General features: G+C 37.6%; 1 protein-coding gene across 2 annotated transcripts in view; it reads left to right on the forward strand.

The window, feature by feature from the left end:
• Nucleotides 1-12,037, forward strand: part of TNPO1 (transportin 1) — a 54,934-nt gene that overhangs the window by 11,304 nt on the left and 31,593 nt on the right. For both annotated transcript variants that reach the window (XM_005858010.2, XM_005858011.2), the window contains exons 6-8: nt 1,410-1,543; nt 5,492-5,573; nt 9,451-9,573. In XM_005858010.2, coding sequence (XP_005858072.1) covers nt 1,410-1,543; nt 5,492-5,573; nt 9,451-9,573 — 339 coding nt within the window. The remainder of the gene's footprint in view (nt 1-1,409; nt 1,544-5,491; nt 5,574-9,450; nt 9,574-12,037) is intronic.

Raw genomic sequence — 12,037 nt, forward strand, 5'->3', positions numbered from 1 at the left:
GGGTTCGATTCCGGTCAAGGGCATGTTGTACCTTGGCGGGCACATCCCCAGTGGGGGGTGTGCAGGAGGCAGCTGATTGATGTTTGTCTCTATCCCTCTCCCTTCCTCTCTGTAAAAAATCAATAAAATGTATTTTTTTAAAAAAATCAGGAGGTCTTGTGATGGGGCACTTTATTGTCAGATCTGACTTGGGGAAGGGAGAAGGATATTTAGCAAAACAGTCTTTAGAAAAGACTCTAAGAAAAAAAACTTGCATTCTCATATATACATGTATTTTCAAGTAATGCCTTAGAAATACACTGATAACATTACAGGAAAACTGAATAATATTTAGCCATCAGGTAACGGTTTATTAAAAGTTAAATAGTACACCCAGCTGGTGGCTCAGTTGGTTGAGTGTTGTCCCATAAGCCAAAAGGTTGTGGGTTAAATTCCGAGTCAGAGCATGTACGGAAGGCAACTGATCTCTCCCCCCCCCCCCCCCCCCCCCTCCCTCTCTCTCTCCCTCTCTCCCTTTCTCTCTCCCTCTTCCCCCCTCTCTCTCTAAAATCATTAAAAAATATATCCTCAAGTGAAGATTAAAAAAAAAAAGGCAATTATATTTTTAAACAAGTTAAGTAGTGCTTTGGTATAACAGTAATATAAAAAGAGATCAAAATTTTAAGCACTTGCCAAGAATAAAAAAAAGTTTTGGCTGCAATAGTCTTGAAATTGTGGAGTAGCTACTACATAAGTCATTCTTTAAAGAGACAGTATTCATAAATTAATTGTACTGTGGAGAATAAGTTCCTGGGAGTTGCTAATGGAATTAAAAGTAGTAAAGCATGTAAGTGGATGAACTAATAGGTTACATATTGTGTGCAAGAGCTCTAAGTTAGCCCATTTGGTGTAAAAATGACTATAGAGAAATAGTTGCCAATTTGAATTGCCTGCCCTTTTAACAGATTTTGTCACCATTACCCAATAAATGACTTACATGTATGTAAGTTCTTAACGATTTTTTAACGATATTAAGACGTCCTTTATGCTTCAAAGAAGAGAAGTGGTACAATGGTTAGATATATGTAAGTATAGAGTTTTACAAACTGATAGTACTTAAAAGAGAAAAAGTAATGTTGACTTAAATTGGTAAGAATATTTCAGAAATTAGGGCTTTGAATTAGATATTACAGTCTCTGCCAACCAAAATATCTTCTCATTCTAAGTTATTTAATGGTAAAATAAAAATGTATCATTATATATAAAACTGAGATTAATAATTTGTCATAAAATTGATTAAACTTACAGATTTTTTTGAGGAAGCATTTTATGTGAACTGAAAACAATTCATACAAATTAGGCAATATTCCTCAATTTACTTTTAAAATGACTTCAATTTTTAATTAATTTTAATTAAATGTCTTTTATAGGGAGCATTTGGTGCCCTTCAGAAGATATGTGAAGATTCTGCTGAGATTTTAGATAGTGATGTTTTAGATCGTCCTCTTAACATCATGATTCCAAAATTTTTACAGTTCTTCAAGCACAGTAGTCCAAAAATAAGGTATCTATATAACTAATATTAAATTTAATTTATAAACTCTGATATAATTCTTACCACTTTCTTATTTTTACATTATTTATTATTTTTGTAACTAGCAAAATATATTAGATATTCCACAAAGGTGAATTTTGATAACTTACGTTTATTCCTTTAAAAACACAGCCCGTAAAATACTGACTTTTGCTGCTGAAATTGTCATTGAATATGTCAGTTCTACATGTTTAATTACATTTGTAATGGTTAACAGTCATGCTTTTAAGGTTCCTTGTGAAAGGTTAAAACTAAGTGTGTTGGGGGGCTGTTTGTTTGGTTTTTTGTATTTTTTAATTTAGGAATCTTGGCAAGTACAGGTACTTTTATTGGCAGCTCTGTACTAAAAGTTCCTCAAGTATGACATCTAAATTATTAAGTAACTAGTGGCCCAGTACACAAAATTCGTGCATGGGTAAGGTCCCTAGCAGCTGCCAGCTGCCGGCCATTGCCTTCCTTCATTCCACGCCACCCCCTGGTGGTCAGCGAGTGATCAAACTCCCGGTCAGTCGAACTCCCGAGGGGACACTTTGCATGTTAGGCATATATATATATATATATATTTATTTATTTATTTTAGTTTAAGGGGCTTACAACCTACTTATTTAAAAAAAAACAGACCACATTTTAATCCTGACAGTGGAAAGATTTTTTAGTGCACTCTGAAATCACACAGTGGACATGGTTGGCTGGTCCTGAAGTTAACATAGTCTGTTTTGTTTTTTTCTCTATATCTATAATTCCTTGAAACTGCCTAGCATCTAGTTTTGAAATATCATTATATTTTGAATATTAAATAAGCCTTTGATTAATTTTGTTATCAGTTGTCCTATCCTATATAATAAAAGGGTAATATGCAAATTGACCCTAACAGCAGAATGACTGGGAATGACTGGTCACACTGACTACCAGGGGGCAGATGCTCAATGCAGGAGCTGCCCCCTGGTGGTCAGTGTGCTCCCATAGGGGGAGCTCTGCTCAGCCACAAGCCAGGCTGATGGCTGCCAGCACAGCAGTGGTGGCAGGAGCCTCTCCTGCCTCCTCAGCAGCGCTAAGGATGTCTGACTGCTCCCCACTACTGGCAAGTCATCCCTGAGGGCTCCGGGGCTGCCAGAGGGATGTCTGACTGCCAGTTTAGGCCTGTCCCAGACAGCGAGAGGGCACAGGAGGGGCTGAGGGACCCTCCCGAGTGCACAAATTTTTGTGCACCGGGCCTCTAGTCATGCTATAATTATCATGATGCCTTTATTACATTGAAGTGTGTAAGACTTTGTAATTTCACCAAAAGTTCTCCAGCCTGCTATACTTTTTTCCCCTTCAATTATGTATGCTTTTTGTAACTTGAACTTTGCTTATTGTTTCTGTGGAAAAGTCATTGCTCTTCTGGTTGTCATTTGATTTTTTTTATGATTGTCAATACATCATGCTTTTATGTAGAATAATCAAATATATTACTATGTAAAGTAGACATTATGTCGTTTCTAGAGGCTTCAGGGATATACAACTGAATGAACGTTAGTGTATATGCTTTAACTATTGGTTCAGATGCCCATTGGGGCTTACTTCAAGATTCCAAACTGTGTTTCAAAGGATTGTGGTTTCAACAGTGTAACCAGAGGGTAAATTGGGAATCTTTTTCTTGCTTAAATTCTTTATTTAGTTCTTACGTTTTTACCTCGATTTACTTTTATTTGTCCTCTTACGCAATACTTAATCTAGTGTTAAACTCACAGTAGGAACTTAATAGATGCTTATTTGTGGGTAATGTCATGCAAATAAATATTTTCAAAATAAAATTTTACTCTTCCTGGCAGAGGAAATTAGATAGAGGAGTTCATATTCCCTAGGAAAGTATTCCCCATTTAACATTCCCACTGAGGTGTGAAAGTGTAGTGATTTGCATACTTCTAAGAAATTTACTTTTTTGTGACCAGTTCTCAGCAATTAAAACAGAAAAAACAAAAAAATATTCCTGATAATAGGTACACCATTACTGGATATAAAAATTTATTTTGTAATTATAATACGTGTACTTAAAACTTAACAAGGTACACGTAGTTTAGCAATACAGAAATGTTTCCATTTAGTGAATGTTTGCTACTGCCCATTTGAGATTCTGTTGAATATACTGTTATAATATTTTATTTTAATGTATATTTGAGTAAATGATATCTGTTGTCTGTTTTATCTGTGCACTAAACATATTTTACATCTTTATGTAGTTTTATTCCACAAAATTATTTAATACTTTATCAATACAGTTTAACTGGTATTTACTGTGAGTGTATTTCCCTCTCACAGTAACTATTAGACTTTGAGAATATAGAATGAGGCAAACAAATACAGTTTTATCCATCACATGACTAAGCAATTTAAAAATCGGAGCAATTTTATTTTTTTAATCACACTAGAGGTGCACAAATTGGGTTATGTTTCGTAACATTCTCATCATTTCCCACTTACATTCAATCCGTAGTTATTTATTAGTTATTTTTAATAATCACTCAAACCCACCAAATATAATAAAAGCAAAGGCCTTGAAAATAACCTATATCTAATCCCAACTTGATCCTTTTCTTGGAATTTTTAGAAAATAATTTTATTGATCTTGGTTTTCAATTTTATAAAAGGTATATGAATTTAATCTTTGGCACCTTAAATTTAATATGTTGATAAGATTCATCCATGTTGTGTCACTATAGGTCATTTGTTTTGACTACTGTATATTATTCCTTTGTGTGACAATTAAACAGTTTATTCATGTATACGCACGCCCAGTGGCCTTTGGGTGCTTCCAGGTTCTTGCTTTTGTGGGTAGTGCTACTGAAACATTTATATGCTTGTCTCCTTTTGTCTATTTGTACGAGTTTCTCTTAGGGAAGTTATAAAATCTTGGGAAGGAATTTCTGAGACACAGGGATTTCCTGGGTATACATATTCAGCTTTTGGTGTTGTCACACATTTTAATTTTTGCCAATCAAATAGATATAAAATGGTTTTTCAAAATGGCTTACTTTTCTGTCACTAATCATGTTGAACATCTTAATGTTTTTTGGCTGTATGTGGTGATTTTCTCTTCTGTCTTCTTTTTTCTATTGGGTTATTAGAAGAGGAGGCCTACAGGATGGTAATAATTGATAAATAATACAATTTCATGTTAAATACTATAAAAAGTGAGAAAAAGGGGTTAGACAGTGACTCAGAAGTATTTTGTATAGAAGGTTTTCTGGAAAGGTAACATTTGTACAGACCTTGCACCAAGTAAAGTAGTAAATTTTTGCAAGATCAAGGGAAAGATTGGGGGAATAGCAAGTACAAAGGCTCTGGAGTTACGTAGAGGCCTTTTAGAGTGACAGGAGAAAAAAAAAACTGTAGCATAGTAGGAAATGAAGTTAGGGGTAGGGAGTAGCCACATTATAGAGTAATATCTAGGCCAGTGAAATCCAACCATGACCATGACCTGTGAGCTAAGAATGATTTTAAGTAGTGCCATTAAGAATTGCTGTGGAATTGAATTGGTTATGTCAGAACAAATAGACTGTAGACTGTTAGAAGTTTTTCGTTTCAAAGGAATGCTTATTTTTAAGTCTGTAGGTAAATAAAATAAATTACCATTATGTACCCATCCAGCCTTCCATTTTTCAGTTATCTACTATTAAAAATGTGCACATGTTCTTTCAGACACTTCACTTTTATAGAAGCAATAATATATTGCTCTGCAACTTACATTTTTCACTTAATATATTATTCCTATTCTTTCTGTGTTAATAACAGAGAAATTTTACTCATTTTTTTAGAGTGTGTGTATGTGTATTGCTGTACATACATCATAATATTTTTATAGAGGAATGTTTAAGATTTTTGCAAATAGAAAAACAATGCAATGAGCATATGCTAAATCTTAAATTTTGTTTCTAGATCTCACGCTGTTGCATGTGTCAATCAGTTTATCATCAGTAGAACTCAAGCTCTGATGTTGCACATTGATTCTTTTATTGAGGTAAGATTTATCCTCTCCTTTGTTTTTGAGAAGGTTAGATAATGTTCATTGCATATAGTTTTTATAACTATAAACTTTTCCTCTGTTACTGATTTTTCCACTTGTATCATTATGTAAATACTGATTATGGTATGTTTAATATCTTCAGCATAAAAATTTCTGCTTCAATATACTGTTCAGTTGCATATGGAAATTAAATTTCCCAAGTCATTTGCAATATGGTGAGGTTGAATAAACTTAACTTGATAAAGAATCTGAAGACACAAGCTAAAAGAACAGTACACTAAGTCTTCACTTTACGTCATCAATATGTTCTGTAGCTTTAAGCCAAGCAAGTATTATGAAACCAATTTTACCATAGGACTGATTGATATAAAAAGAGTTAAATTCCTACCACATCTCATCAATCTATATATATAAAAGCCTAAGCAACTGTTACAACCAGACAGCCAGGTGACCAACTGGTAGCTATGACTCACACTGACCACCAGGGGGCAGACGCTCAATGCAGGAGCTGGCCCCTGATTGTCAGTGTGCTCCCACAGCCAATCTCCCATGGCCAGCCAACCTCTCGTGGTCTCCCCCCCCCGCCGCCGACTGGCCCTGATCAGCCCCTTTCTGCCCCGATTGCCCGCCAGGCCGAGGTACCCCAACCATGCATGAATTCATGCACCGGGCCTCTAGTGTTATAGGACCTGCTGTACTTCTGTTTTCTATTGGTTTCCATTGTGAAAGGATTGTTTAAGTTCCCTACCCACTTAACTTTTATTTTCACCAAATAAATTAGTTTATTTTTTTTAAAAAAAAAATCCTTCAGAGGCCACATTTATGTTGGAAACTTATTGGAGGGGGCAAATCTTGTTTTTCTCATTTGCTTAGTACTTACTATGAATCAGGCACTGTACTTGGTGCTAGGGATATATAAATAAATTTATGCCTCAAGGTATTTTCAGTCTAGTTTGATACAGAGGTTAGTGGATAATATTAGAAGTTTGGAGTAAGACTACCTGGGTTCAACTCCCAGCTCTACAGTTTAGTAGTGGTTAACCTTGGGCACCTTAATGAATTGGTGTTTTCCATTTCATCATCTGTAAAATGAGGCTAATAATAGACCTACCTTGTTGGATTATTATATATATGCTGTAAATAGGAACAGTGCCTGCCACAGAGTAAGCACTCTACTTGTTAACTACTGCTATTATTATTTTTAGAAATTGTAGTTATAATGGTATTTCCTCTTAGTACTCTTCTACAGTTTAAGGGAACTGTAATGGACATACCAGCATCTTATACAGAAATATAATTTATAATAAAAGGAATTAAATTCTCTCTAAAAATAAAAATTTAAGAACATTTCCCAACATTTTAAATATTTTCCCTTTGTGTTTATGCCATATTAACACTTCTCTGCTGCTTGATCGCTGTAGAAGAGTCAACCGGTTTTCCATCCTACATAAGCAGTAACCCTCCAGTGGAGGTGCCTGACACATAGTAGAGTCCCTCAGTAACTATTTACTAAATGAATAAATGCATTGTTTTCTTCCATTACTAGTGTTTTCATTAGGGGCTGATGTCATGTCTGCTAAGTTTGACATTATTGATGGAAAGTGTATTGGTTACTAATATGCGGCTATAACCTACCTTGGCAAAGCTGTGTATTCATATTAAGTGAGACAACATCAAATTTAATGAAGGATGTAATCTAACATATAAAGGAGCACCTGATGGAAAAACATTATTCTTCTCTGACCTTATAAAATATATTCGATTAAAAAAGGAACTGAAGAGTTTTTTGAAAGCATCAGGGTCTTGGGGAAATCAAAGTTTTTTAAATGCTAGAAACAGTACTTCACATACTGCCATATTGATATTTTAACTTCTCCATTGTCTTACCCCTTTCTTGAAATGAGGTTTTAGATTTATCTATTTGGAGACGTTTTTGTGATTTCATGGGAAAAGACAATGGGGCACATTGGATTTTTATTTATTTATTTTAATGATCTTTTTAGTGCTTTTAAAGTATATGTGTGTTTGTACATAAAGTAGAATCTCAGAAGTGAGATAGGAAAAGTTTATTATTTTTTCTTTTCACATCCCTGCTTGCAGCCTCTACAAGAGACAACTTGTTCTTCTAGTAGAGGGTGTTGGTGTAGTATAATGAGTGTGGACTTACTCATGATTTCATGAAAAACAAATTCATATCCCCCCCTGGCTAGCAAGTGACTTAACATCTAAACTTCTGTATCTTTATCTGTAAAGTTAAATAAACATCCTGGAGTTGCGATGACTAAACATTCTCTTCATTCAGACTCTTTTTTTTTTTAACCTTGTAGAGAAACTTGTTAAGAACAGTATGAGATTGATTACTTTTATTATTTTTTCAGTAGTTGACCTGGTGAACAATGGCAGTTTAGGATTAATTTTCAGAAACTCAGTATATGTGTGTGTGTGTGTGTGTGTGTGTGTGTGTGTGTGTGTGTGTGTTTGTGTTTATAATTTCCCAATTACTGATGCTTTTATAGAATCTGCACCTGTTACCACCTTAAGAATCAGAGTTGGTAGGACTAAATCTCTTGACAGACAGTAATTGTCAAGGGTAAATCAAATTCTATTTTAATGCCATTTCTGGATCAACTGGATGAGTGCCCCTGTGTCCCAATGACATGGTTTTATTATCACAAACTAAAAGTTACCTCAAAACACAACCAATCATACTCTCTCAGAAAGAATGGTTTTAAGATTATTTACCAAAACTATGATTTTTGGCAATTATCGTTCTACACTTATCTTATTTTATAATCTAATAGAGGCTCAGTCCATGAAATTTGTGCATGGGTAGTGTCCCTAGGCCTGGCCTGCGATCTGGGCCAGTCTTCCCCGGCTGCCAGGGAAGATCAGCCTCTGTGTATGGGGCAACCAGTGGGGTGATTGGGGCCCCACTTGCACCCACCTTGGCCTGGTGCCACCCATGTTTGCTGCCACCCATCCCCAGTTCCCTGTTCCCCATTGGGCAATCAGAGCCTTCTGGCCAAGGGGAGGGACTGAGAGGTTGGCCAGCAGGCCCCAATCAGGCAATCGGGGCCTGCAGGCTGGGGGTAGCTCCTGCATTGAGTGTCTGCCCCTCTGGTGGTCAGTGCACGTCATAGTGACCAGTCATTCTGCCGTCCGGTCGATTTGCATATTACACTTATCTTACCTAATAATAGACAAACATGTAAATTAACCATACCTTCGCTACGCTAACCAGCCAGTCAGGAGAGTTAATTTGCATATGTAAACTCCCAAGCGGTGGAGCGAAGCCTGATGGCCCGGGGCCCGGAGCAGGGAAAGCCTCACTGCCCCGGGGCCAGCAGAGCAGGCTTTGACTTCGGGGCCAGCTCCAACCATAGCCCGGCCAGAGCGAAGGCCTGGGTGCCGGGTGCCGGAGTAAAACCGGTGCCAGCAGCCAGGGCAAAGGATGGCCTATTGCACGAATCTCTTCGTGCAACAGGCCTCTAGTTATATAGAATATTGTAGGCCCGTGGTCAGCAAACTGCGGCTCGCGAGCCACATGCAGCTATTTGGCCCCTTGAGTGTGGCTCTTCCTAAGCCTTAGGAGTACCCTAATTAAGTTAATAACAATGTACCTACCTATATAGTTTAAGTTTAAAAAATTTGGCTCTCAAAAGAAATTTCAGTTGTTGTACTGTTGATATTTGGCTCTGTTGACTAATGAGTTTGCCGACCACTGTTGTAGGCCAATTAATTCAGTCTTTATTAGTACTATATTTTCTTAGGGTTTTTAAATGTTACCAACTTGCAGATTACTGGTTATTATTATAAACTTTTCTAATGTACTGGAATACTTAATTAGAAAAAAATATTTCTTGTGTAATAGAACCTCTTTGCATTGGCTGGGGATGAAGAACCAGAGGTACGGAAAAACGTGTGCCGGGCACTTGTGATGCTGCTTGAAGTTCGAATGGATCGCCTGCTTCCTCACATGCATAATATAGTTGAGGTAACACAGGCAATTTAAACATTCTTTCATCATCTTTCTTTCAAGAAAAATCTTGGGCACAAAATGTATAATATGCAACCACTGTTTTCTAATATATATTATTTAACACATTTTAGGGGGAGACTACAAAAATAGTAAATGATTTTCTTAAAATTATAAATTATCTTTATGGTGATTTTTCTTTCATAAGACTTAAGATGTTTTAAGATTGATTGCTTTTACTGATTGCTTTTATTAAGATGTTTCAAAGAGGAAAACTTATTTATAGTAGTAAATAGCTTTTAACCAGGATAACTAGGAAATATTTCGATTATTTGTGTTTACTAGGTATGAGTTAGGCTAAATGCTCAATAAATTGTGGTAGATTCTCTGATATATTCTTGTGTCATTAAGAGTTTTCTACCCAGTACTGGTAAAGTTGATCTGATCAACTTGTGATTTATGTTAACAAAGAGATTTCTGAGTAGAAAATACATCACCACTATAGTTCTGGCAAACTATTTAGATTTTAAAATGTGATTAAAATAATTTTACTAGGAAATTTATTGATCACAGTTGAGCCATATTTAAAGGAAGGAATAAATAATAAGATGTAATTATTTCTAGAACAAAATAATTTGCAAATGGATTAAATATTGTGCATCTAGTTCCTCCCTTTTCACTTTCAGAGGTCCATGTGGTACAGAGAGAGATCTCTTTTTAAAGGATGGGGTCTAAGACTTGTCAAAAGGCGAGCACTCATGATGTGCAGCAACTCCTTTTCTAAAACATTAGGAAAGATAATTGTAGAGATAAGCATATGTAGCAGTATAATATGGGAATAAATGACAGTTTCTCTGAGGAGCCTGTTCCTCCATAAAGTGTTTAGAAGAATCAGGTGGAATTAGTTGAAAGTTTAAGGAGTTTGGAGTTAACCAGAAAGTTAAGAAAGACATTTTATCATTTGCTAGGACCATATCAGGGATGGGAGTCTAATTTATAATGCTACAGTTGTTTCTTCAGCAACTAGAGGCCCAGTGCATGAAATTCATACACGGGCAGGGGGGTCCCTCAGCCCAGCCTGCACTCTCTCCAATTGGGACCCCTGAGGGATGTCCGACTGCCAGTTTAGGCCCAATCTTACAGGGACCGCTGGGTCCTAACTGCTCACCTGCCTGCCTGCCTGCCTGATTGCCCCTAACCACTCTGCCTGCCTGCCTGATCACCCCTAACCCCTCTGCCTGCCTGCCTGATTCCTCCTAACCACCTCTGCCTGCCTGCCTGATTGCCCCTAACCACCTCTGCCTGCCTGCCTGATCGCACCTAACCGCCTATGCCTCGGCCCCGCCACCGTGCCTTTGTCCGGAAGACATCCGGTCTAATTAATTAGCATGTTACCCTTTTATTAGTATAGATACTCTGCATAGTAGTAGGATATGATATGGAATGTAATATGGGTTGGCTTGCCACAACACTATTGTATTGCCATATTTTGCCATGTGAGATGTTTCAATCAGGCAGAGGATGTATATGAAGAATTCATCACTTAACCCCAATTCCAAGTCCCAGGTACATTGGGAATAATGTGTGACTCTTATGTTTATTTTGATTTTGCATATAAGGATTTTTAAAAGAGATTTAGACTATGCCTTTAGATTTGGGAGTAGTGTTCCTCCAACTAAGAGTGAATTTGGGTTGGTATATTCAAAGCACATGATAAACCTATTTTGGAAACTACAAATATATAGTTGCACTAAGAAATGTCACTTTCTAAATTTAAAAAGACTTTTGTAATTGTATTATATATACATATATATCTTTAAATACATGAAATATATACTTACAAGAGACACCTTGAATAGATCTATAGAAATAAAGAGGTAATATGCAAATTAGGCTGGGTTGCTGTAACGGTCACGACCAGCTCAGGAGGAAGGGCCTGACCCAGGCCCAGAGCCTGAGAGAACGACAGGGCAGCCTGTGCCCGGCCCTGGAGCTGGAGACACAAACCCGCAAGGGGGGCCGGCCCCCAGCCCCAGCCCCACAGCCGTGGCTCTGGGCTGCTGGGGCCAGAGTGGAGACACAAACCTGCAGGGGGGCCGGGTTCTATTCTGATCAAGGCCATGTACCTAGGTTGCAGGCTCCTCCCTGGCCAGGGCCCAGGTCAGGGCTCATGCAGGAGGCAACCAATCGAAGTGTGCTCTCACATTGATGTTTCTCTCTGTCTTTCCCACTCTCTTCCACACTCTCTAAAAATCAGGGAGGGAGGTCATATCCTATGAAAGAGACATCTTGAAAATGCCTAAAGAAAGTTCTTTTTTTCGTGGTGAAGGGACTGGAGTCTGTGTTGATGAAAACACTTTGGCGGCTGCGGTGGCCAGCAGTGGGGTGATGGGGTGGCACCTTCCCCTGATTAGCCAGTTGCCTCCTGCAGTGGGAGGCCAGACTGCATCCCCTGAGGGCTCCCGGACTGTGAGAGGGGGCA

Source organism: Myotis brandtii, unplaced genomic scaffold, assembly GCF_000412655.1.
Source record: "Myotis brandtii unplaced genomic scaffold, ASM41265v1 scaffold115, whole genome shotgun sequence".
Lineage (NCBI taxonomy): Eukaryota > Metazoa > Chordata > Mammalia > Chiroptera > Vespertilionidae > Myotis > Myotis brandtii.